The following is a 20,255-nucleotide window of genomic DNA, read 5'->3' on the forward strand; positions in this document are numbered from 1 at the left end:
AATGTTGCCTCCATAGCGTCCCGTGTGCCATCTCTGATCTGAGGAAAATGCATCTGTGCCTTGGGAGAAATGTCTGGCGTCTGATGATCCTGCCCACAAAGTTTGTTCAGGGTTTCTTACGTTTTGATGAGTACAAGAGACTGAAACAGAAGGCATTGTAGTTGCTTTTATGAGCATGTATTGGTACCATGGCCCTGTGCATTTGAGTTGTTTGTGTGGTGTTTTGGGGTTGTTTTGTACAAGAAAAACAAAACCAACACACAACAAATGTCTTGCAAGGTATCAAATTAACTTTAGTGGTCCATCTCAGCCTCTCTTGAAGTCCACCTTCATGAGTTAGTATTATATTTTGTTCCTACTTCACTAATATTGTCCTGGAAATAACCAGTGAAACTTAAATGAAAGACCGTAGTAGGTTTTGTGGCTTTTAGGAATGTGGCAAAGCAAACTCTTCTTCAGAGATGAAGGGTGCCTCAGCTTCTGTGCTTGTAGACTTCAGTGTTTTCAATTGTCTTTACTATTCCAGACACCCAACACATTTGGCGTGTGCACAAAGCATCGTGGAGTCCTGCTCCAGGCCATCAACGACAAAGACATGAATGACTGGTTATATGCCTTCAATCCACTTCTTGCTGGCACGATACGGTAAGAGACGGTTTGTGGGCAAAGAATAAAGTTCGTGAGAGTCAGAAGCGTGGAGGCAGATATTTGATAATCAAGTTTGGTAATCTTATTCTGAAGAATTTGACGAGATGGGTGAACTGAAAGAGGGAGGAGCATGGGCTGCAAAAAACCCTCAAACCGAACAAGCCCTGTGTTCCAGGAAACGCAGCAGCTGTTGCTTTGGCTTGTGACATTTTTAACAGATGCATCTAGGTCAGATGTTTGTGGTGTGCTTCATGCAATACTGCATTTCGAGGCCACAAAATGGTTTCCTTGTATGGCTGCATTACAGATTTATAAAGCTTCTTGCTGCCTCAGTGCAGGTGGGTCTGGATGACCCCATCATTCTGTCAGTCATGAGCCAAAGCAGAAATTCTCATTTCCTTCCCTTTTTTGAACCTCCCCAGAAGCCTCCCCGTTAACACAGGTCATGGACATCCCCTGCTAGCAGGAGAGATCTTACCATGCTGCAGTAGCTCTTCCTTCCAGTATAAAAATAATTGAACACTAAGCTATTACTGTACAGCATCAAATAATTTCTGAACAGTGCAGTTCTTAAAAGATCTCGTCTTCCTTTATAAGAAGCAACTCAGAAGAGCAAGAAGTCTGCCCTACAGCCTCTCATGTGTTTTACATCCTGTACATATGGAATAAACTAGGACTATAAAGGATTTAAGAGGTGGACAAACTGTGGGGAGGGAGAAAAATAAACTTCCAGAATCCAACAAATCATTTTTTTTTACTTCTCTTTTGCACAGGTCAAAACTGGCTCGAAGACGCACGGGCCAGCTGAAGTATTGAGTCCATGTAATGTTCTCATCTGTTCTCCCCACCTCACCTTCCAACAGACCAAGTGTTACCTCTCATTTTCTCTTTGTGATTCTTGACAGTTTCTCTTGTATGTAATCCTGTGGCTAAACAACCCCTTCCCTCCCAGCTCCCTCAGCACCTTTTCTAGGTATTCTAACCCTACCTTGTTTCTTTTCACTTGTACTGAGAATTGTACTTGTAGCATGTGGCCAAACAAAAACAGAAAGAAAAAAAAAATTTAAAAAATGGAGTGATTATGCACGACTCTTAAAAAAAACCCAAAAAAACAAAAAAAAACCCACAAACAAAAAAAACCAAGAAAAAAAGGAAAAAGAAAAAAAATATAAAGAAGGTTATTTATTTTTTCTTATAACAGTTGTTTTCCCATTCCAACTGACCTTTTGGTGTCTGTCTCACTCTCCATTGTTGTCCGTCTAGACTGCTGCAGGTTTTTCATTCAACTTGTGACTTGGCAGTGGTCATCGGTTCCCTCAGGGCAAAGTTCTAATGCCAGGGAAAGATAAGTTCTTCTGCGTAGGCATTACCCAGCCAGGAACTGCAATAGCTCCTCAGGCTTTCTGGATCCACCCTGTAATTTAAACTCTGTTGAAAACTGATATTGGACAAATCTATTTGGGCAGTTTGGATTTTGGACTGAGTGCGGGGGTTTGAGTTTCTGGGATCCAGCAGGCAAAGGCGTGAGGTGGGAAAGGGTAGGGAACAAACCAAGAGGAGCTTGCTGGAAAAATCTGCCTCTAACCTCTTGCTGTGGCTTGCAGGTGAACAATGCTTGGCTTCAACTCTTTCCCAAAAGAGGTAACACTCCCTCCTCTGCCTCTGAATTGAGCGAGGAACTTGTGCTGATATGAGTTAAAATAAATAGTGGAAGTATTGGATGTAATCCCTAAAGTTTTAGTTGCTCAGCCTCGTATTTGACAGATGGAGAGCGTTAAGCAGAGACGAAGCAGGGTGGTTGTTGCCTAGAGCACTTTCAGGTCACCACAGGAGAGCAGAGCCTTCTCTTTTGTCTGTAGTCTTGATTCCTCAGTTCCTGCAGCAACAGTCCTCACCTCTCCTCGAAGAGATTTATGGCTGTATGTTAGGATAGTGCTGCAGCACCTCTTATCTGTGACACTCGGATACTCCCATCTCTTCGTAGGAAAGCGTCCTCTGCCTACAGAATCCTTTGCAGTATTCTCCAGGGGACAGCAGGACAGTTTAAGTTCCTGTTGGAATAACTTGGCTATCTCCTAATTCCCATGCTACACTTCCCATCAGCTAAAAGCCCCTAGTTAGTTTTAACCTCGGAATTAATCCTTCCTGGAGGACGGATCAAGCGGACTGTGGTCCTGGTCGGTGGGGTGTAATAACTTGTTTCAAGGAGACCAGCCAGATGCTGTTGGTTCTTGACCTACAACGTAAGCTCTCCTGTGACCCAAGTTTTGATCCTTGCCCCAAGAAAGGACAGCGGAATGAATTTCCATTCCGAGAAGTGAATTCATCTTCTTTTTAGTTAGGTTTTTAGGGAAGGTTTGTTGTTTTTTTACTATGTTTCAGACTTCTGTGCTCTACTTTCTTGACTTACCTTGGGCACTGGTAGGGTGAGCTGTGAGCTGGGGGAATGGACAGGAATTTCATCCTGGCATTCCGACCTCTCAAGGGAGAGGTGAAAGGGGTTTGTTCCACTATTACAGTAGGCACAGGTAGGCACGCTGCAGCTCAAGAAGGTCACTCGGATTCAGCTCACTCCTCGGCAGGTCATGCCGTGCATTGGAAATTCTGTGGCCAAAAGCTGACTGGCATCAGTCGAGCAATTTTTTAGCTTTATTGGGTTTTCATTCTTCAGTCAAGTGCAGTGCGTGAGACCTCCTCAAAGCATGGTTGGCAAAGGAGCAGGGAGGTGGAGCCTGACACGGGCTAGGAGATAGCTTTAATCTATTTTTGAGATAGGATTCAAGCTAAGTCCTGTGCTCGTGCTATCTCCTATAGTCCTCAGATTTATTTCTGAACCGGAAGCCAGAATGAGGGAGCATCCTGGGGACCCAGGAGCAGAATAGGGATGTTTGTTTCTTTTTTTCTTCTGATTTAGTCTTGTTTAACTGTGTGTGACTCTTAAAATAGTGATGATATTCCTTTCTTATGCAATGGATGATAATGCATTTCCAGCGTGTGGATCAGTAAGGCTGCTAGTGCTGCCCCAAGCTGGAGCTAAGCCGATCTCAAGAATTAGGTTAATTTTAAACACTAAGTTGTTGCTGCCATCACCGCCGTTTATAATCAAAGTGGAACCAGTTTGGAAGCAATTTAGGTGTTTTGTGACACACTGGGAGCATTTTAATTTTTCTTTCTTTTTTTTTTTTTTAACTAGAAGAAAACTAGTTCGCTAAGTCTTTGCTTTGGATAAGCCAGAAAATGAACTAAGGCGATACAGGCATTGGATAGAAATGTGATTAAGGGATCTTCCTTTAAAAGCAGGAAGAGACAGATGCTTATTTTACACAGAGCTGGTAATATTACAGCTGCGTTGCATAAACGTTACTCTTCTAAAGACTCCAAGGAGCTTCTGATGACTTGATATTTCTGTGAGTAACAGATCGTCAGAGGAGCAAAATTCTATTTTTAAGCATCAATATCTCTTAAAGCTGCATATAATCTGTGGCAAAATAGGTTCTTGTGTGGAGTTCAAATGGGCATTACTGTTTTCAGGTCTGACAAAGGCATATGGTTACAGTTTTTCACCCATTATTGAAGCCTCGTTTGAGGTGCCAGTTTCCTGACTGGACTAAAATTGATTCAACTTTTCTTTAAAAGGACAACAAAGCAAAAAAAAAAAAAAGTGGATTTCCTTTATTTTTTTTGATCTAGCCCAACACATTAGAAATTTCTTTTTTAGAAACAGAGCAAGAAGGGAAAAACGCGCTAGGCTGCCTTCTCTGGATGTGTAAAACCCCCCTGCTGGGTGTGAAGCCCTGGAGTCAGCCAGCTCTCGGGGCTCAGCCGCTGCGGACGAGCATCGATGCCGGGGGCCTGACAGCCCCTCGAGCACGAGCGCCAGCACTGAGCTGGCAGTTCTTGGAGAGAATGAATGTGAAACTGTGGGAGATTTATGTTCCTCACTGAAAGGAAGGAGAAAGTGATTTATTTATTTTTTTTTTGTCCATTAAACCCGTGTCCTTGGTGTTGGAGCTTCCTGGATATTTTAAAACAAAACTAAACCTCCTATACTGTATTTTAGAGATGCACTTTAAGTACCTTTTTATGGAAGATTCCTATATTCTGGGATGCAGAAGGGAAGAGAATATTATTTCCAGACCACTTAGAAAGGGTTTTTTGGTCAGTGTCTACGAGTCCTGATTACTGATCAGCCAAGTATTTCAAAGCAAAGACTTTCCTTTTTGCTGCTTGTTATCTAATTTACAGGGATTTAATTTTATGTAATGTATTGTATATTTATACATCTGTAATTAATTGCACATTAGATAAAAAAGAGGATTAGCTTTGGAATAACACCCGTTGGTACTATACAATCGACTAATACTGCCTATGCATCTGCATCTTTCTGGTACCCGTGCAGAGCCTTAGCTTGTGTTAGTTCACACTGCGGCGAGTGTTCTTGTCGAGGATGCAGCTGCTCTCCTGCTGCTCGAGGGAAGGATGCGAACGCTGCTCTGGAAGAGTTTGATGAATGTACTGTACAATGGGTCTCTAACACGTGCGTCGCATCTCTCCGTTGTGGTTCATCACCCCGCTCTGTGGTCTGAACTGTACTATTCGTAGCAGGAATGTATTGATTTTGTGCTTCCTCGTTTAAAACCATCAACTGTTCAAGAACAGGATTGACTTTTGGTTTATTTTGTTCAGAAGGCCATTTATGCGTTCTAGGTATTTGAAATCAAAACTAGTCCAACGCTAACCAGATGGTTGTGTCCAATGTTATTTGGAACAGGTTTTAAATCAACAGGATCAGCTGTGTATTCAGAAAACTGAGGGTATGGAGGTCCTAAGTCTTTAATTCTTAGTGTGGCCAGGTTCACAGCCTGATCCTGAGCAGTGCTGACCTGCCTCTTGCTCGTCTTGGAAGCAGAGGCTGAAAGCATGGATGCTCAGCACTTCCCAGGATCAGTTCTTTATTTCCCACTCTGCTTGTTCATCCTTCATGTGCGGTTGGTTCAGGTTCTTGAATTCGGGCATCAGACATGCTGTTGCACTGAAATATTCAGTTTGTTTTTTAATTGCGGTCCCCATTTCCCTGTTTAATCTCTGTACACAAGGTATACAAGGTATATGCTGTATAAGTGGCCTTCTCGAACAAATCTCTTTGCAAACTGATTTCATCCCAGCGAAGGAGTGTATCAGCAACACTGTACATTACTTTCAGGTTTTCATTTTCTTATTTTATTTTGTAAATATATCCGATATTTGGAGCTTGAGTATACAAAATGTAAATATAGTTCATGTATTTGTACTAACTCTGATCCATTTGCTGTATAGCCTTAGGTGTGCAATGCAGATATCTAACTGTGTATGGTAACCTTGCACCACTGAACTGTTAGTGAACGAGGTGAAACAATAAAGGTACAACCAGTGCATTAGCAGGTACACTGTCTGCGCCTTTTATTGTCATTTAATTACTTGTATCTTATATTGATTACTTGTTTTCCAAACCTGCCCCAAACAACCTTATGTTTCTGTGAAAAGAACTTTGTTTCACCTGTTCTTGAGAAAGATGAGATGCTGTTCTTATCCAAGGGAAACGAATGAGGGAGGACATGCTGTGCAGTATTTCCAGGTAGGTTTTGGATGCTTTCAGGAGGTTGTTTTGCTTGAATCATAGAATAGTTTGGGTTGGAAGGGACCTTAAAGCCCATCCAGTTCCCCCCGTTCCATGGGCAGGGACACCTCCCACTGCATCAGGGGCTCCAAGCCCCATCCAGCCTGGCCTTGAACCCCTTCAGGGATGGGGCAGCCACAGCTTCTCTGGGCAGCCTGGGCCAGGGCCTCCCCACCCTCAGAGTGAAGAAATTCCTCCCTATGTCCAGTCTAAATCTGCCCCTCTCCAGTTTATCCCCATTGCCCCCAGTCCTATCACCACAAACCTTTGTGAACAGTCCCTCCCCAGCTTTCTTGTAGCCCCTTCAGGTACTGGAAGGTCGCTAGAAGGTCTCCTCGGAGCCTTCTCTTCTCCAGGCTGAACAACCCCAACTCTCTCAGCCTGTCCTCATAGGGGAGGTGCTCCAGCCCTTGGATCATCTTTGCAGCCTCCTCTGAAAGATAAATAAGTTTCTTACAGGTTTCTTATCTGGGGGTGACTTGAGACCAAGGGGAAGCGCATGGAATCAAAGCACTGATACAACAGCCAAGTCTACGGCACCAGCTCTGCCCTGGAGAGGCTCCCTGGGAGTTGTCCTTGCTCTGAGGGTTCTTTGCGGCTGCCCCATCCCTGGAGGTGTCCAAGGCCAGGTTGGATGGGGCTTGGAGCCCCTGATCTAGTGGGAGGTGTCCCTGCCCTTGGCAGGGGTGGGACTGGATGTGCTGTGAGGTCCCTTCCCACCCAAACCCTTCCATCATTCTCTGCTTCAGCTCCACTCGCTCTTAGTGCCCGAAGCCAACGGTTTCTGGCTGCCCGTGAGCCCCGCCCTTTCTGGGTGCGCGGCCCCTTTAAGAGGGGGGGCGGTGGCGCCATCGGCCCATGGGCGGGAAGCGGGGCCTCGGGGGCGGGGCCAATGGGAGCGGCGCGCGCTCTTCGTCTCCCTCCCCTCCCGCCCACGCTCCTGTCCCGCGCGGTTTGGGTGTGGCGCGCGCCAGGCCGAGCAGCCGAGCCCCGAACGCCGCCCCTCTCCCCTCCCCACCGACCGAGCGCGGAGGAGACCCGGGCCCGGAGCCGCGCGCGCGCCAGGCCGAGCAGCGGAGCCCCGATTGCCGGATTCGCGTCCCCCCTCCGCCGCCTCAGCACCGCCGCCATGGCCAAGTGAGTGAGGGGGGGACGGGGCGGGGGGGACCCTCCGCAAAACCGGGCAGGGAGGAAGGGATTGGTGACAGAGCCAGGGGTGTTCGGGGCGGGGGGAACCTTCCCGGCGCGGGGAGGGGGGTGGTGGGGTCTTTGAGATGGGAAAAGGTCTTGGAGAGCAGCTGTGGGGGAGGCCGCGGTGGGGGCGCGTCGCTGTTCTTAGTGACAGGATGAGGGGAAAGGGGTTGGGGAGGCGCCAGGGGAGGCTGAGGGGGCGAATCGTAAGTATTGTGGAGAGATAGTGCTCAAAGGCAGAATGGCATCCACAGCAGCTTCATCTACCTCTTGGGTTTTTTCTTATATGCCCCGAAACAAGTAGGAGAGGGATTCAGTTAAAACTAATCCTGAAGCACAGCGGGAATGTGTTTTCCCAAATCGTAGAGTAATTTGGGTTGGAAAGGACCATAAAGATCATCCAGTTCTAACCCCCCTGCCATGGGCAGGGACACCTCCCACTGGATCAGGGGCTCCAAGCCCCATCCAACCTGGCCTTGAACCCCTCCAGGGATGGGGCAGCCACAGCTTCCCTGGGAAACCTGGGCCAGTCCCTCCCCACTCTCATGCTCAAGAAATTCCTCCTTATGTCCATTCTAAATCCGTTCCTCTCTAGTTTATCCCCATTGCCCCCAGTCCTATTACTACAAGCCTTTGTGAACAGCCCCTCTCCAGCTTTCTTGTAGCTCCTACAGGAGGAATTCCATCACAGGAGGGTTCTCAGGCACTGGAAGAGCTGCCCAGGGAGGTGGTGGAGTCCGGAATGTCAGACATGGTCCAATGGGCAAGTCTTTTCCAAGTGAAAGAGTTCCGTGACTGAGTCTGACTGTAACTGCCCACTGCTGACTCATATCTGAGCAACTCGTCCACCCTTTTTAAAAATATTTCCGGGAATGGGGACTCCACTGCATCCTTGAGCAGGTGTTCCGGAGCCTGAGAACCCTTCCTGTCAAGGAATTATTCCTGATAGCCAACCTAAACCTCCCCTGATGCAACATGAGACTATTCCCTCTCGTCATTTTGCTCGTTACGTGGGACTAGAATAGAAGTGGATGGCTGAACGTTTCTGCCTGCACGGCCCTTGCAAGCTGGGTTGGAATATCATGTTTCCCTCTTCTCTAACCCCAAATCTGAGACAGTTTGCATTGCAGATGCACTGATACAGAGTTCAGACACAATGACCTCATGCAGCATCTGTTAGTTATAGAGCTGTGATAGAGGTGGATCCAGCGGGCACATGTTAGCCACTCGCTGTACTCCCTCCCCCCCGTGCAGTGTTTTGGATTCCCTGCTGTTCTTACACACACAGTTGTGTCTTGGTAGTGAGAAGAAATCCTGGTGACTGGAAACACACTTGAGTGTTGATCCCGCTCTGCCAGACTGAGTTGGAGCTTGAGGGGATCCCTTGCTGTCATAGCCTGTAGAATCAGTTCAGAGCATGAGCTATGTGTGTTTTGGAAGGGGGTGGGCTGGCAAAGCATCTGACAGGATCAGAAAGGCCTGACAGGATATGGCTCCTAGAGCTGGGCCGCTGCTGGTGAGGCTTACTTAGCAGTTTTGTTCTTCCGTCTTCTAGAGCTGACATTGGTTTGATTGGACTGGCCGTGATGGGTCAGAACCTTATTTTGAACATGAACGACCACGGCTTTGTGGTAAGCGAAGGAAAACATTGTTCAGACAGGCTGACTCACTAGCACTGGGGGTTGGAGCTGAGTATTTTGTGTGCCTTTTTTTCTTGTGATGCTTTAATGGATATTATTTCCTCCTTTTAATTATAACAAGGCTGCCCTTTGCCCTGTTTCCAGGGAAAAATGTCAGTGCATGCCTGTACTCAGGTAGCCACCTGACATAAAATCGTAGAATCGGAGAATAGTTTGAGTTGGAAGGGACTTCAAAGTCCATCCAGTTCCAGCCGCCTGCCACGTGCAGGGACACCTCCCACTGGATCAGGGGCTCCAAGCCTGGCTTTGAACACCTCCAGGGATGGGGCGGGGCAGCCACCACTTCCTAGGGCAGCCTGGGCCAGGCCCTCCCCACCCTCACTGGAAAAAATTTCTTCCTAGTATCTAATCTAAATTTCCCCTCTTTCAACTTAAAGCCATTCCCACTATTATGACTTTTCCCTGATGTTTGCTTTGGGCTTGGCCAAAAACCATCTGTTCTTAAAACGCGTGCTCTGTGCCTTTAGGGAAGGTGGAAGTGGGAGAGCCTTGATTACACAATTTGTAGTGTGAGCACAAGTAACTGCTCTGTTGGCAGCTTTTATTAACGTGTTTTCTTGCTCCCTCAGGTTTGTGCTTTTAACAGGACGGTTTCCAAAGTGGATGAGTTTCTGGCCAATGAGGCCAAGGGAACCAACGTAATCGGTGCTCACAGCCTGGAAGAGATGGTCTGTAAGCTAAAGAAGCCCCGTCGTATTATGTTGATGGTGAAGGCTGGAGAGGCAGTGGATGACTTCATCAATAAATTGGTGAGGCAAACATTCTTTCTACCTGTGAATTCCTGCTGTCTTTTGGAGATGCTTCCTCTGGCAGATCTCAGTTTTTCATCACAATGAGATTTTGAATGCATGGAGAAAACCTAAATGCTAATTTACTTTTGGCAGGTGCCGCTATTGGAAACTGGAGACATCATCATTGATGGTGGGAATTCTGAGTATAGAGATACCACGGTAAGTCCGTTTTCTGCTTAAAGTGGATGAATAAAATACACATAGTTTTTTCTCCTCTCTGATCATCAGAATAGTCTGTCAATAAGATGCCATCTGCCTTCTCCTTACGGAAGGCCAAACTGAGTTATCTCTGCAGAACTAGATTACGCAGCATATTACAAAGCAATTATTACAGTAGTTAAGGACTGTTCTGTAAGTATATTTTTATAGAAGTTGCCAAATTCATCAAAGAATGTTTTTATTGTAATCTTTTAGAGAGTGAAGACATTTAGAAATATTCCTGTTACAATCATAAAGAGGTTTTGGGGAGATTTGAAAATATAAAGGTATTAATAGATTATTTGTTATATCTCAATACTGCATGACCATGGGAAAATCCAGTAAGACAAAACTGCTGGTTTGAAAGTCTAATAAAAACAGCAGAGTAATGATCTGTTGGGTTTATTTAAAAAAAACGAGCAAACCTGCTTGTGAGCTGCTGTAACTGCAGAAGCTACATTAGCATATCTGGGATGCTTGCAGGATGTTGTGTTCAGATTGGTACTTCCGAAGCTTAGAAGGGTGCTGGTGTTTGTCTTTCTGCATTGGCGTTCTGGTCTTGGGAAAGTGTGTTGGTCTTGCCGGAGTAAAACCAAGTACTACGTATGGATTGATAACTTCCAGCTCCCCTTACGGTTCTCAGCCTGTGCTTCCCTCCCACTCGGAGGGCATTAGTTTCCCTTAGAGTTGTCCATGCTTACACTTGCACTCTGCAGTGAATCGGCACTGCCACCTTGGGTCTAATCCGCCTCCACCTGCATCACCTGACACCTAATTCGGAGCCTTTTCCACACTCAGTACTGCTCTTTTCAATCTGGTGCTTATAAAGGCTTTGTTTTCTCAGCTTATCTCTTTTGCAAGGATCCACCTCAAAGCAAGAGAAAGTTTCCTAATGTTCGCTTTGGTGCATGTACAAGTTTTTCCACGGCTGTCTTCTAGCCTGTTCAATGCAGAATTGAAAACATATTTTTTGGTCTGAATTGCAAACCTTTGTTTGTAAGGCTCTGGCATGAAAAGAAATTAAATCATGCTGCTCTGCTCTTTGTTCCAGAGACGTTGTAGGGAACTACGGGAAAAGGGCATCTTATTTGTTGGAAGCGGTGTTAGTGGTGGAGAGGAGGGTGCCAGGAATGGTCCTTCACTCATGCCAGGAGGAGCCAAAGAAGCCTGGTAAGCATGAGCTGGTGTATTTTAATTCAGAATGGTCTGCAACAATAGCTTTCTATTCAAGTTGAGAGCCGAGGGAGGGAAGGAGGAGGGGTGTGGGTGTGGAGAGAAAAAGATACTTTGCCATCTCACTTCCTCAAGGCTCAAAATGTCTCAGCTTTGCTGGGGTCACGGGGCAGTGCTGAGCTTTCATGGCAGGCAAAACAAAGGCAGATTTTTCTTCCAGGAATTCCCAGGCAAAGGTAGTACCTGCAGAAACCCAAAGGGAAAAAAGCGTGCCAGGGCAGAAAGGAATTTTGGTTAAATCTTAAGTACTATTTCTTGATTATAATTTTTCATTTTGGGCCCTAGGCAGCTGAAAAGCAGTTAGCTGTGAAACAGGCAGCAGCGAACATCCCCGCAGTGACACAGGTTATAACAGGAGGCTTCAGTACATATTAGTACTGTCTATTAAAACCAGTTTTTTTACAAGTTTCTGTCATGCTGCCCTGTGGTTTTGTACTTGCTGTTTTTTTTTTTCCTCTTGTGGTGTTTGTGCCCTCTGCCTACTTGCTGAGGCGTGTTATTTCTGCCTGCAGGCCTCACATCAAGACCATATTTCAAAGCATTGCTGCCAAAGTGGGATCTGGGGAACCTTGTTGTGACTGGGTAAGTTTTTATTTGGTGCTGATCCTAGCTTGGGATTAGATCCACGCGTAGGTAGGTTGGTTGCTGAAGCTCATGAATGTTTGTCCTTAATGAAACCCGCAACAATAGTGGGTTGATTTTCTGGCTGACTGCACTGAATTGAAATCTACCACCTTGGAATAACTCATTCCAGACAATGGAAAGGAAGAGTTTTATGGCTGTGCCCACAGTGTTGTCAGTTGGCGCTGGGCTGCCTGCCTTTCTTCAATCAGAAGGAAGCCACAGGCAGATATTAAACACCAGAAGTGGTGACGGCAGCGTTGCTGATGGCATTTTGCGATGTTCCCTGACAGGTGGGAGAAGAGGGTGCTGGACACTTTGTGAAGATGGTGCACAATGGGATTGAATATGGAGACATGCAGCTGATCTGCGAGGCCTTTCACTTCATGAGAGATATGCTGGACATGGAATACATCGAGATGTCACAGGTGATCTTTAGTTTTTTGTGCCTTCTTGAGCCATGGTGGCTGTCTGCCGCTGAGGGTGGCAGCGGGGCTGGGGTAAAGCTGCTCTGTGTACAGGAGGTTAGTATTTCTGACATGTCTTCTGCCGAGGGCAGTGCATAATATTCCTAAGCCTCACCTGAGGTAGGAATCTGTGAGTACGTGCACCTGAATGTTTATAAAAGTCATCTAAACTCCCATTCTACGGCTGATTTCTCCCCAGAAGGCACTTTCTTGTGTAGAGCTATGAATTACCCTGCCTGTAAAAGGCTAGTAAAGCATTGAGCAATATAATCAAGCAGGCAGGTCTTGCAAAGAGGTTGTTGAAACAAGTCAATAAGTATGATCTACCTTGAAAGAAGAGTTGTGTTTCCAGTTGTGCTTGAAGATGAGAGGCAACAGGGTGGGCTATGCCTCCGCCTTCCCAGTTGGATACAGGTGCTCCAAGTCAGGGCTGTGGCCCTTCCAGTGTGGGGCTGCTGCAGAACAGCCTTTCAGCAGTGCTGAAGTCACTGGTCGACGTGGCAGGGTACGAAAGCCAGTAATGATATGGCCTGGCCCCTTCTGTGTGTACAGAGACCAATAAATCAATTGACACATGCAGTCAATTTGTGTATGTGTGTGCATATATACACACACATATATATAAAAATACATACATACTCATACACACTTTTTCTCCTCTTCCAGGTATTTCAGGAATGGAATAAAACAGAGTTGGACTCTTTTCTGATTGAAATCACAGCCAATATTCTCAAGTACAGAGACAACTATGGCAAATACCTCCTCCCAAAGATCAGGGACAGCGCAGGACAAAAAGGCACAGGGAAGTGGACAGCCGTTTCCGCCCTGGAATATGGAGTCCCTGTCACACTCATAGGTAACTGGTTCTTCAATCTGGCTTTCCTTTGTCTTTCCTACCTGCATGTATCACATCACAGTAAGGTCTTGTTACCTTCCCTTTATATAACCTGGCCTCTGAAGGGAATGGTGACACAGGAGTTGTCTACATCTGCAGCACATTGGGAGTGCTCTCTTGCCACAAGTCCAATGGGGACTTTCCTGTTGAGTAAATGAGATCAATCAACAGGTTCACAGAATCATAGAAGAATATGAGTTGGAAGGGACCTTAAAAATGATCTAATTCCAACCTCCCTGCCATGGGCAGGGACACCTCCCATTAGATCAGGCTGCCCACTGTTCTTTGTTATAGTATTGGCTTGTAAGTTTTATGCTTTTTCTACCTCTTTTTCCTTTGCCTCAGCTGGTCAAGTCCTGTTGTACTAGAATATAAGAAAAACTATATTCAGTAGGCTATAAGAGAGTAACTGCAGCAAAAGCTATCAGAGAAACATGACTGCATTCCAGCAGCGTATTTTTACAAAACAAGTTTTGTAGATGGTCATAATAATCTACTTCAGCTGCAATCTTTCAGTTCTGGCCTTGAAGCAGTGTTTCTCATTTGTGCTGTTAATATTCTCTGGTTTAGGGCTCTCAGAAAGACCGAGGGTGGAGGAGGCGCTCCCTCTTTGAGGCCTCTGCAGTGCCAGAGGGACATTGTTGGGTAATGATGAGTTGTTAGGGAAGTATGTGCAATAGCCCTTATGTAAACATGGCCAGTCTTAGGGCAGTTGCTCCGTGTGCGGTTTTACTGTCTCAGCATGACTTACACACTTCTTGTAAAAGCAGAGTCATGCTCTCCCTGGTTTTCCCTGATTTTCCCACAACGCTTCTCCTCTCTAGTGTAGAAGGAAGTTTTTGCAGAAATGGAGAGGAGCCAGTTCCAATTTTGATCTGGTCTGTCAGTCCTGTGTCAGGGAGGATCCAGGATCTTGTGAAAACATTACTCATAAATCTGGTTTGGTTTTTTTTTCCGGTTTGTTTGGATAGTTCTGCATTTCGTGGTATTTTTTGTTGCAATTCGTGACTCACTTAAAAGGTGGAAAAAATGTTCAATGTGAATACTGTAACAAACTTGATTGCTTTTCTCCTGTCATGCCCTGGGAAGGAAATGATTTTGTTTTCTACTTAACAATGCCATCTTCAATTGCAAATAAGTACAACTTAAAGCAGCACAATTAGGGATTTTGACTGAGCCAGATCAAGAGGTTGGCATTTAGGCTTTCTCTTCAGGAGCCGATGATTCTGCTTGGCTTCCTCCCTAGCCCCGGCGAATGACATTTAATAACCTGCTTAGTGGTGTTATAAAACTTGCTTACAAGTTCAAAATACTATGGTTATGGGCCTACCAGATTTGTATCGCTTATTTCCTCTTGTAAGTTAACCTGCTGACCTATTCTTGATTTTTAATTGCTCTTATTTTCCATGTGTGTATTTTAAAGCACGTTTAGTTAACGTGTGTTGGCAAGAAAATGCAACAGCTTTTTATCTTCAACAGTAATTAATGGAGTCTTGAGTGCTGCCTGTCCCTGGGCTGCAGTGCAACACTGCTGTGGTTAGGAAGAAATTTTAAAGTTGTGGTGGTTTAACCCCAGCTGGTGTCTGAAAGCCCCACAGAGCTGCTCGCTCTCTCCCCCTGGTGGGTTGGGAGAGAGAATCAAAGTGAGGAAACTTGGGGGTTAGAATAAAGACAGTAGTAATAAATAAATAAAGTAGACAGTAGTAATAAATAAATAAAGACAGTTAGGATAAAGACAGTAGTAAATAAGTAATGCATGGCAAAACAAGGAATTCATTCCTGACTTTCATAAGCAGGCAGGTGTTCAGCCGTTCCCAGGAGAGCAGGGCTCCATCACGCCCAACCGTTACCTGGGGAGACAAACACTGTGACTCCAAATGTTCCCCCTTCCTCCTCCTTCTCCCAGCTTTATATCGCTGATGTGATGTCATATGGTGTGGAATATCCCTTGGGTTGGTTCGGTCAGCTGTGTCCCCTCCCACCCTCCTGTGCAGCCCCAGCATTCGCTTGGAGTAGTGGAGTGAAGAGCAGGAAAGGCCTTGGCTCTGTGTAAGAAGTGAGCGCTGTTTAGCACTGAGTAAAACATCCCTGTGTTATCAACACTGTTTGCAGCACAAATACAACCCATAGTTCTGTGCTAACTACTGTGGAGAAAATTATCCCAAAACCAGCAAAAAAAAAGTTCTTAGAACTAAGCTGGTGACGGTTCCTGAGGATAATTTTCATGTGGATGACTTGTGGTTTTTTTTTTCCTTTGTCATTGTAAAGCTGTATCAGTCAACATTTACCCCATAGTTCTGCTGACTGGCAGTTTGGTCCCTCAGTAATGTTGCTGAAATAATTAACTTGTACCTCTCTTCCCCTGTGACTTTCACTATGTGTGTGACTCGGAGCTCTCGCTGTGTGCCTGAGGACAAGTATTTACAGCCACAGCAGTGATGCTGCCCTTTCTAATTATCTGCTCTTTCCTACCATCCTTAAAGGTGAAGCGGTGTTTGCCCGGTGCCTGTCTGCCCTCAAGGATGAGAGAGTGCGTGCCAGTAAGGTGCTGCGGGGGCCTAAAGTGACTGAGTTTGCTGGGAACAGGGATGAATTTCTGGAGGACATACGCAAGGTGAGTCGCTCTGTTAAAGCTGCCTATCAAAGAAGGGTTTGGATGCTCTAAACCCCGGTGAGGAGCTTCTCTGTTTACAGTTCATGACAATCGGTTCCTCCTTCCAGTCAGTGGACTAAACAGAGCACGTATAATGTGAAGTTTCTCGTTCAACTTTGTGGGACTTCACTTGGAATGTGAATTTGGTTTTGTAGGCCCTGTACGCTTCCAAGATTATCTCGTATGCCCAAGGCTTCATGCTGCTGAAACAAGCAGCCAAAGAGTTTGGTTGGTCGCTGAATTACGGTGGCATTGCAATGATGTGGAGGGGTGGCTGCATCATCAGAAGGTAAGTAGGATGAGGAGGTGATTAGTCGCTGAGGGGAGAAGAGCCTGCTAAGTTTGTGGGGGGTAGACTGACAAGCCTAAAGATTTTCTTGGAAAATCCATGAAGTTAATGTGCTGCTAACATACCAAGAGGCTGATCCTGTAGACAGTTCTAGGGGTTACCAGATGAAGCCAGTTTTCTGGTAGCCTGGCTACTGCAGATTTTCTTTGGTCTTTGTTTTGTTTGCATCTTTGTCAGTGTTTGGAATCTGAGTCTGGCTAAGCCATATTTTGGCAGTTGAAGTTTTGTATTGTGGGCCTTCGTTGGAAGCTGTGAAATGTTATTCCTGTGTTTTACATGTGTCCTGCCTAGTGTGTTCCTGGGAAAAATCAAGGATGCCTTTGATCGAAACCCTGAGCTTCAGAATCTGCTGTTGGATGATTTCTTTAGGACAGCTATTGAAGACTGTCAGGTGAGTTTCCAAGGAAGAAAGAGCATAAACCCGATAGTTTACAGTTTGGATTTCTTCAGCTTCTTTCCCAGGAGTTACCTTCACAAGTGTATTTAGACTGAAAAATTGAAAAGGGAGAGGACATCTCTGAAACCTATTTATACAGCATCTTCAGTCCCAAAGATCTCTAACCAGTCCTTAAGCTCTTAAGTGTATCTGTACGCACGTATGTAAGGGTATAGAAATTCATCATTTATGCCTCAGAGTACCCTTCTTCAGTGGAGCATATCAGTCTTACAGGATCAGGTCAGGAAAAACTATACAGCTGGAGCTGGTTAAAATTGAAGAAGGGAGTTGCTGTGATGAGGTAGGCTGTACTGAGCTCCAAACTAGAGTTTAATCATACACCAAGGCTTGTGTCCAGCTCTTAGAAATTCTTTTAACCAAAGCTGAGTATTCCATGCAGGTTCCTAAATCACATGCACAGTAGAAATTAGGATTATCCACATGTCTGAAGTATCGTGCTGATCTCTTATGCCCTTGGGTTGGTTTTGTACTCTGCTTGATTAGAGATCCTGAAAGTGCCTCAGTGTTTGCTCAGTGTCTTCATGCTTTTGGGATGTGCTGATTACTCTTTCTGTGCTGTTTATTAACTCTCACCCGCCGTTATTTTGGATCAACCTTGTTCATGTGAAATCAGGAATCGACAGCTGTGCTTGCTCAGACTTGATCACTGGATTCTGCATAACGTGAAACAGCTCACGCTGTCACGCTAGAACGGTTCATACGCCTGCACGTGCCTCTGAGCAAGCACGGATTAATTTTTCTTCCCCCTCCCTTTTCATCTCTCTCAGGACTCCTGGCGCCGTGTAATCACTGTCGGAGTACAGATGGGTATCCCTATGCCTTGCTTCACTACAGCACTTTCTTTTTACGATGGGTACCGGCACGAAATATTGCCAGCTAACCTGATTCAGGTGGGTGCCTGAAATGGTGTCGCAGGTCTTCTGGATGCTGAAATACCATCATGTTGTTATTTCAATACTGGGCAAAAGGCCGTGATGGCAGGATGTCCCAATCACTCCAACATTCTAAGGATGAAGGCATAGATTGCTCAGTGGAATTCACTTAAGCCTGAAATTCACCAAAATAAAATGCTGAGAGATGTCTGGATAAGGAAGAGATTAGTGCCCAGCATGGTTTAATATTCCACCTGTGAACCAAGGGTAATCTTAGAATAGTTTGGGTTGGAAGAGACCTTAAGGATCAATCCAGTTCCACCCCCCTGCCATGGGCAAGGACACCTCCCACTGGATCAGGCTGCCCAAGGCCTTGAACACCTCCAGGGATGGGGCAGCCACAGCTTCCCTGGGCAGCCTGTGCCAGGGCCTCACCACCCTCATAGTGAAGAAATTCCTCCTTATGTCTAGTCTAAATCTGCCCCTCTCCAGTAACAATATCTTTTAATCAAAATGCTTTATAATAAAGAAGTATCTTTGAACCCCTGGAGTAAGTGCTAGCTTTTTAGATTATTACCTAGCAGAAGTAATATACTTGTCTTTCTACAGAACTCTTAATTACTAGGTAATTAAGCAAATGTTTCATTGCAGTGATTTTGCTAATAATGAGAAAATAAGTTTGGATATTCTAATATTGGAGTCACATGTTATTTCTGATATTCCTAAGTATCTGTAGGTCCAACTTCTAGTACTCGTATGACTTGTGATATTCATGTGTCTCTTTTATATGTGTGTTCTTTTATTCTAGGCTCAGCGTGATTATTTTGGGGCACATACGTATGACATGTTATCAAAGCCAGGTGTGTTTTACCATGCTAACTGGACAGGCCGTGGAGGAAATGTGGCTGCTACTAGGTACGCCGTCTAATCGCAATACATCCTCTTGAAGCCAACATACTGTAGATCTTAGATGTTCCTCCTAGAATACCACTTTTTACTGCACTATGGTAGAACTTGTGTTTGGACGGTTTTGTAATAACTCATGAGTATATTTCATATATGTTATCTCTCAAAAAGTATATATCCTATAAGAAAGCTAAATAAATTTGCTTATAAATGCATTGAGGTGTTTTCCTTCCACTGCTGCTGGTGAAAACTGGCTCAAATATCTTTCTGTGGTATTTAATGGAACACACTTTATAACAGTAATATTTTTATTGTATTATAGTGCATAAACTCCTTGGGATTGAGATAGAGATGACTGTATTTCAATAGCTGCCTGAGTGGAGAGTGGCAGATAGTCAGCACAGTAACGCTCCACAAGCTTCTAGGGACGTAAAAGCCTTGTTTTGGTTGCCATTGTTAATTCCCAGCAGGCATTAGCTTGGTTCTTAAAAATTAATTCCTGTGAGTTCACCTGCATGGTCTTGCACACCGTGAGCTCTGGTTATGGTGAAGGGTGGGATGAGATGTGGAGAAACTTGACTGTGGGCCAGGGGTGTTGAGGCTGATCACAGAATCATAGAATCACCGGGTTGGAAAAGACCCATTGGATCATCGAGTCCAACCATTCCTATCAGTCACTAACCCATGTCCCTCAGCACCTCATTCACCCGTCCCTTAAACCCCTCCAGGGAAGGTGACTCAACCCCCTCCCTAGGCAGCCTGATATCCCATCACCGAGCCGCTCTCCCTCCAGCGGTTGTTCCTGGGGTTCAGCTCCAGCACAGACTGTTGGCTTACCTGGCTGCTTGTGCTCTTTTCATAGAATCATAGAATCACCAGGTTGGAAATGACCCACCGGATCATCGAGTGCAACCATTCCCATCAATCACTAAACCATGTCCCTCAGCACCTCGTCCACCCGTCCCTTAAACACCTCCAGGGAAGGTGACTCAGCCAGCTTCATTGCTCTTCTCTGGACTCGCTCCAGAGCCTCAACATCCTTCTTGTGGTGAGGGGCCCAGAACTGACCCCAGGATTCGAGGAGCGGTCTCACCAGGGCTGAGTCCAGAGGGAGAATAACCTCCCTGGCCCTGCTGGTCACGCCGTGTCTGATCCAAGCCAAGGTGCCATTGGCCTTCTTGGCCACCTGGGCCACTGCTGGCTCATGTTCAGTCGCTGTCAACCAACACCCCCAGGTCCTTCTCCTCCAGGCAGCTTTCTAGACAGACTTCTCCTAGTCTGGAGCTGCTCAGGGTTGTTGTGCCCCAAGTGCAGGACCCGGCATTTGGCCTTGTTAAACCTTTTCCCCAAATCTCCCTGCTTTTTTGCCACCTCCTGGCATGGTGCAGTTAAAAACCCCTGCAGCAGCAGCCTTTACCCGATTGGATCCCCTCTCCCTACATTCCATCAGAGAACAGAATCATCGACTAGTTTGGGTTGGAAGGGACCTTAAAGATCACCCAGTTCCAACCCTCTGCGATGGGCAGGGACACCTCCCACTGGATCAGGGGCTCCAAGCCCCACCCAGCCTGGCCTTGGACACCTCCAGGGACGGGGCAGCCACCCTGCCCAGAGCCTC

The 20,255-nt window shown here is 45.8% G+C and overlaps 2 protein-coding genes across 15 annotated transcripts in view; both read left to right on the forward strand.

Moving 5' to 3' along the window:
• Window positions 1-6,072, forward strand: part of KIF1B (kinesin family member 1B) — an 85,006-nt gene extending 78,934 nt beyond the window's left edge. For 12 of the 14 annotated variants that reach the window (XM_069874650.1, XM_069874652.1, XM_069874655.1 and 9 more), the window contains 2 exons: window positions 527-645; window positions 1,422-6,072. In XM_069874650.1, coding sequence (XP_069730751.1) covers window positions 527-645; window positions 1,422-1,464 — 162 coding nt within the window. In that variant the 3' untranslated portion in view covers window positions 1,465-6,072. Of the gene's footprint in view, window positions 1-526; window positions 650-1,421 lie in introns of those variants that run through there. The other 2 variants (XM_069874659.1, XM_069874661.1) reach the window with 1 other exon arrangement.
• A 1,223-nt stretch (window positions 6,073-7,295) lies between these two features.
• On the forward strand, window positions 7,296-18,852 carry PGD (phosphogluconate dehydrogenase). Its single transcript, XM_069874696.1, has 13 exons — window positions 7,296-7,441; window positions 9,051-9,126; window positions 9,765-9,944; window positions 10,080-10,145; window positions 11,236-11,354; window positions 11,930-11,999; window positions 12,332-12,466; window positions 13,172-13,361; window positions 15,884-16,014; window positions 16,209-16,342; window positions 16,694-16,793; window positions 17,627-17,749; window positions 18,540-18,852. Exons 1-13 carry the CDS (start codon window positions 7,434-7,436, stop codon window positions 18,657-18,659), a joined length of 1,452 nt encoding a protein of 483 aa, XP_069730797.1. The 5' UTR covers window positions 7,296-7,433; the 3' UTR covers window positions 18,660-18,852.
• The last annotated feature ends 1,403 nt before the right edge of the window (window positions 18,853-20,255 follow it).

This window comes from Phaenicophaeus curvirostris, chromosome 22 (genome assembly GCF_032191515.1).
Source record: "Phaenicophaeus curvirostris isolate KB17595 chromosome 22, BPBGC_Pcur_1.0, whole genome shotgun sequence".
NCBI classification, from domain to species: domain Eukaryota; kingdom Metazoa; phylum Chordata; class Aves; order Cuculiformes; family Cuculidae; genus Phaenicophaeus; species Phaenicophaeus curvirostris.

Excerpts from the sequence above, each read along its gene's own strand:
- PGD (XM_069874696.1), top strand. Across the intron at positions 9,945-10,079 it reads ATGACTTCATCAATAAATTG|GTGCCGCTATTGGAAACTGG; the intron begins GTGAGGCAAACA and ends TACTTTTGGCAG. Across the intron at positions 16,343-16,693 it reads GGTGGCTGCATCATCAGAAG|TGTGTTCCTGGGAAAAATCA; the intron begins GTAAGTAGGATG and ends TGTCCTGCCTAG.